The sequence below is a fragment of the Lipotes vexillifer genome, unplaced genomic scaffold (genome assembly GCF_000442215.2).
Source record: "Lipotes vexillifer unplaced genomic scaffold, Lipotes_vexillifer_v1.1 scaffold75, whole genome shotgun sequence".
NCBI classification, from domain to species: domain Eukaryota; kingdom Metazoa; phylum Chordata; class Mammalia; order Artiodactyla; family Lipotidae; genus Lipotes; species Lipotes vexillifer.
Genome location: NW_006771517.1, coordinates 2769056 through 2774526, shown reverse-complemented (window position 1 = coordinate 2774526; position 5471 = coordinate 2769056). Strand labels below are relative to the sequence as shown.

The window sequence follows — 5471 nt, the reverse complement described above, 5'->3', positions numbered from 1 at the left end:
TGTGGGGAAATCATAACAAAGGCTATCATTTATTGAGCTCTTCCTCTGTACGGGTGCGCGTTCCTGGTCTTTCTTTTTACCTTCACAAGAACCCCGTCAGGCAGGTAGTTCTGCCTGTTTTATCACTGGTGAGGACCTGAGGCTCAGAGGGGTGCCCACATTACACAGCTCGAAAGCCAGAATGCAGGCTCTGGGTTTGCTGGGTATGTGTTGCCCTGAGCTGCCCTTACCTTAAAATAATTGTCCCGTATCCTGAGACTGACCCAAGGGCAGGAGACTGAGAAGAAAAGGGGATGCACACCCCCAGTCAAGAGCCTGAGGTACCCAGCTGATGAGCAGTAGGTGTGAAGCAGGGGGTCTCTTGAGGATACCCAGCCCCCAAAGAGATGGAGTGCTGGGGAAGGGCACTGTTGAGTCAGCTGGGCAGAGCTGGAGGTAAGCTCCTGTGGTCTGTCCTAAGTAAGGATGAGAACCAGGCTGGTAGGGGGCAGACGGGGGTGAGTAGCAGCAGAGGCTGCTGGGGGGGGGGGGGCTCCTGGTTGAAAGCTGGCTCTCCTGCACAGGCCCCAAGGAGCCTGCTTCATCCCCAGCCTTTCCCCTTTCTGGCCTGGACTTTTCTTAGAATAAGGAGGCTTGTCTTGTGACAGCTTTGGATTCTAGCAGCTACTATTTACAGCTGGGGAAACTGAGGCTGAGAGAGTCCCTGACTGGCCCCCGTGGCCTTTTGGAAAATGAGAGTATGGGAGCACAGGGAACTCTGCTCAGTATTCTGTAATAACCTAAATGGGCAAAGGATTTGAAAAAGAATAGATACACGTATAGGTATAACTGAATCACTTTGCTGTACACCTGAAACTAACACAACATTGTTAATCAACTATGCTCCAGTATAAAATAAAAATTAAAAAAAAAAAGTCATGGGGGATTGGAGTCACACCTCTGGGTCCCTTAGTCTTTGGTTCTCACAACTTCCCCAGCTCCCCTCTTCACTCTGTTCTGGGGAAGCCTCTGTGTCCTGGCCTCAGACCACCCCCTTCTGGCCTCTCACCTGCCATTGCTGCCTCAGTTTCCCTAGGTCAGTCTTTCTCGGTTCCGATCTGAACTCTCTTCAGGGTCCCTGATCCTCCCAGCTGTGGGCCCTGGTCTGTGGGCCCTCGGCAATACTCCCTGACTGCTTTTCACCTATTCACTCAGTTCAGCAAACCTTAACTACCCGACAGCTGTTTTTTGTCAGACTCTGAAAACATTCCCAGAGAAGCAGGTTGTGGATGCCCATCCACCACCATCAGGGACTCCCAGTGCGGGGCCAGGGCAGGGCCTGGCCGTGAAAACAGGGATGTTGTGGTCTGATGGGGAGGGGGGTGCACAAAGGGACAAAGGGACTGACCCAGTGGCTAAGTTCCTGACAGAGGCTTGGGGATGGAAGCAGACAGGTTGAGGCAGTAGGGGAAGATGTTCTAGGAGCAGGACACAGTGAGAGCTAGAGCCTAGAAAAGGAAAAGGATAGATGTTGAAGGTGGCAACGCATAGAGGACTGGCGAAGACTGGCCAGTGACAGCAGTGTCAGCAGTCTTGATGAGCGCTGATCTCTTGTGCTAAGCGCTCTCCACGTGTTACCATTAAAACCCCCCAGCAGCTGGGGAAGGAGGTGCTCTGGTTATCCCCGACTGCTTAGAGATGCTGTCACTGGTTCAGAGACACCGCCCATGATGGAGTCAGGATTCGAACTCAGGCCTGCCCAACTGGGACGTGGGAAAGGTTAGTGTGGGAGGGCTCTATAACAACAGGCCTCGGGGAGAGGGTGTGTCCATCAGGTGCCTGCCCCCCACAGCAGGTAGGCTGGGGGCTTCTCTGCTGGTCTCAGGCCTGTCCCACAGATCACAGGGCCTCGCCTGGGTCTGGCTGCTTCCCTGGGATCTGTCTACAGGACCTAGAAACCAGCCAAATTTGGCTGTGGAAGCCATGCTCTCAAGCACACAGGCTCCTCTGGGAATAAGCAAAAGGGGTGATCCTGGCTGGCTCTGGCCCGCAAAGACTTGAGGACTCGACTAGAAGAAAACTGGCTGTCTTGGGGAGCCTGTGGGAGCCTTCCTTCTCAGCTTTGGTGACCAGAGAGCTCCAAGGCCCCAGCCCCTATCCCTTCACCCTGAGCCACCACCTCGTTCCCAGCTGGCTGGTCTGGGGTTGGGGTCACCATGGAAATAGCTCCCTGTAGCATCTTCCTGTTTAAGGAGGGGTTAGGTGTGGCCCTCTGTGGTAGAAATAGCAAGGGGAGGTGGAAAGGAGGTTCTTGTCTCTTCCCTGTTTTCCCTTTTGTCACCTGGGGGTGGGGTCAGATAGGATCATCTTGTAAGGCCTTCCCCACTTGGCGTACCAGCTCAGGAGCAGAGGTGGCACAGAGGGCAGTGGGGCAAGGAGGTGCCATCACCAGATGGTGCTGATGTTAATACTTGTGAACATTCACTGAACACTTAACTATATTCCTGACACTGTGCTAAGGGCTTTACCTGCGTTAACGTGTGTAATCCTCACAGTAACTAACTTTACACATGGGGAAACCGAGGCTCAATGAGCTGAAGTCACTTGCCTGAGGTCTGACAGGTAATGCAAGACAGAGCAGGGGTTGAAGCCCAGATCTGTTTCTCTCTGGCCACCTCCTAACTATAGTGCTTCCCAGAGCCCTTGGCGCTGAGACACAGAGACAAAGAAGCTGGGGCCTAGTCAAGGCTTCTTCTAAATGCATTTGGCAGTTTACAAGCCTCTTTCACAGCTGCAGTTGCATTTGATTGCACCCTGGGGTGGTAAGTAGAATCATTTTGTCCCCATTTCGTAGATGAAGAAACTGAGGTTCAGGGAGCTGAACAGTCCCAGCATCCTCAGGGGACACAGGTCTCGCAATGACTGCCAGACTTGGGGTGGAGGTGGCTCTCCCTTACCCTGAGGACTTAGAGTGAAAAGGTGGGAGGCCGGTTTTCTGTCCTCCAGCCTCAACACTACACCCCCCACCCCCATCCGCCCTTCTCAGCCACTCTTGCCAGAGTTTGTCTGAGAAGCCCAAGCCCCAGGCTCTGCTGGGACTGTGGCCTCAGCCCTCAAAATAGCCCTGCCTGTGAATGAACACACTGTCCCTGGGCCCGGAGAGCCTCAAGGGAGGCTGGGCTCGCATCTGGATGGATCTGCCCCAACCTGGGCCCAGGAGTGGAGCGGGGCAGCGGGCAGAGCTCCGAGATGGTCAGCTGTTGCTCTAGATGGCTGAGAAAAATGCCGGTCCCATTATCTCCCAGTCAGGCTTGGGGGTAAGCATTTACAGTGGGATTTCAGACACCATTGTGTCTTAGAAACGGGACAGACTGTTGGACAACATGGATTTTTCTAGCCCAGCCCTTTTTATCAACTGGCTGGGTGCCTCTGAGCCAGTCATGCAACGCTGGAGGCTGCAACAGAGGGGGTACTCTAAGGCCTGTGATCTCGCTGGCTTACAGTGAGGATGAAACCCACATGTCAGACCTCAGAACAGTGGGTAGAGACTGCCCCTGCAGCGTGAGGGACAGGTGGCTTCCAGGGCTGCCACCATTACCTTGTCTTCCAGTGGACACCCCTGATCCAAGCCGCGTTGGTTGGCAACTGCTCCACGCCAGTCCCTGGGCTAGAACTGGGACTACAGAGTGAAAGACTTTCCCCGACCACCCCCTTGAGCTCCCAACCTGATGGGAGAACACAAGAGAGACCCCATCTTCCCCTTCTGGGCTTTATCCTGGCCCCAGAAAGGCAAGAAGTGCTAGGAATTGCAGAAATAGAGAAATCTTCCTAGGATAGGACCAGAGAGCATATTCCTGGCAGAGGGAACACCCTGAATGAAGGCAGGGAGGCCAGAATTCCAGAATCTACTTTTGAGGTTGACGAGTAGGCCACTGGGTATACAGCCAGGCAGTGGGAGAACCACTGTGGGGTGTGTTCTGCCCTTGAGTGTAAAGTACTATGATTTAAACTATATTGGATTTTTTTTAAAAGCAACAAATCACACGAGGAAGAAATGAAAAAAGTAAAAAAGTATATAGAGTTAAAAAAAAAAAAAAGCTTCCTCCCATCCTGTCTCCTCATCACATTCCTCCCCTCTGAGAAAACCCGTTAGTGATTTCCCGTGTGCCCTTCTCTCTGGACATCTCAGCACACAGGAACATGCACTCAGTCCTTGCTTTCATCCTTAAACGATATTAGTCCATAAAGAGTCACTCATCCCGTTAGTCCATATAGAGTTTCTTCTGCCTTCTGCGACAACTTGATTGTGCAGCTGATTTTTTTTTTATCAAGTCCCCTATTGCTGGACACAGAGGTTAGTTCCAGTGTTCATGATGACCCAACTGAACCCCCTAATACCTCTTTCTCTCTTCCTGCAGGGCAGCCGTCGTGACCTGGGGGGCAGCTGCTTGAAGGTGAGGGGGGTGGCCCCAGTTCGAGTGCCTCGGAGATGAGCCTGGACCCCTGTGTCATTTGTTCCAAGCAGGACCCTGAGAAGGAGGCCAGAGGCCAACCACTGGGCGAACAGGGGAAGACCCCAGGAGCTGAACCCAGGTCCCTTCTTTGTGTAGGGACCAGAGGACAATGGCCTGGGCCCATGACCCTATGAGCAGGCCCCCTGGGACATCTCCACCCCACCCTGGAGAGCCATGAGGACCCATGCAGCTGGCCCGAGCCCTGGCTGGTCAGAGACAAGGCAGAACTTTTGGAAAAACAAAGACTTGTTGACAGAGGATGTGTGCGTGTCTGTGCATGAGTGTGGGTGTGCGTATGAGAGAGAGAGAATTGATGGGTTTAAAATAAAAGGTATTTTTAAGTAAAAAATGTTCCCAGCTGAAGAAGGGAGGGGCCTGGGGACATCAGAGGTCAGAGGTGGCCCCTCTCCTGGACCTTGGAAGAGACACAGGTGTCACAGGTGCCACCCTGTGCCCTGGAGGGGGTGGAGCTGGGGGAAGGCAGGGGACCCCCCTCTCTAGAAGTCGAGATAACCAATCTTTCCTCACTGTCTTCTTGAACAACTGTTGGGTGTCTGGTGTGGTTGGTAAAAAAAAAAAATCTTAATTTTATTTATTTTTGAATAAGGAATATATTCATCCACATGGTTCAAAATTCAAAAGGTACAAGAGGGTATGTGGTGAAAAGTCTCCCTCCCTCTTGTCCTCCGGCCACAGTTCTCCTGCCACAGGCAGGCTCAGCCACAATTTTTTTTGTGACATCCCTACTCCTTGTGAATAACCAAGCAAATACAGAAATATACATATATGTTTTCTTCCACTCTTTACACAAACAGTAGCATATTGTACCCACTTTCTGCTCCGTGCATTTTTTTTTTCTCCTTAATCTAGCTTGGGTGTTATCCCAAGTCAGTACATAAAGGTAAAGGGTATCTTCATTCCTTTAGTAGCTGTTTATTCCATTTTGTGAACATACCATACTTTAACCCATCCCTTATC

General features: G+C 52.0%; 1 protein-coding gene across 1 annotated transcript in view; it reads left to right on the top strand.

The window, feature by feature from the left end:
• Positions 1-4842, top strand: part of TCF15 (transcription factor 15) — a 6301-nt gene extending 1459 nt beyond the window's left edge. Inside the window, exon 2 of the mRNA XM_007446889.1 lies at positions 4398-4842. Within this exon, the coding sequence (XP_007446951.1) occupies positions 4398-4472 (75 nt within the window). The 3' untranslated portion in view covers positions 4473-4842. The remainder of the gene's footprint in view (positions 1-4397) is intronic.
• Positions 4843-5471: the final 629 nt, after the last annotated feature.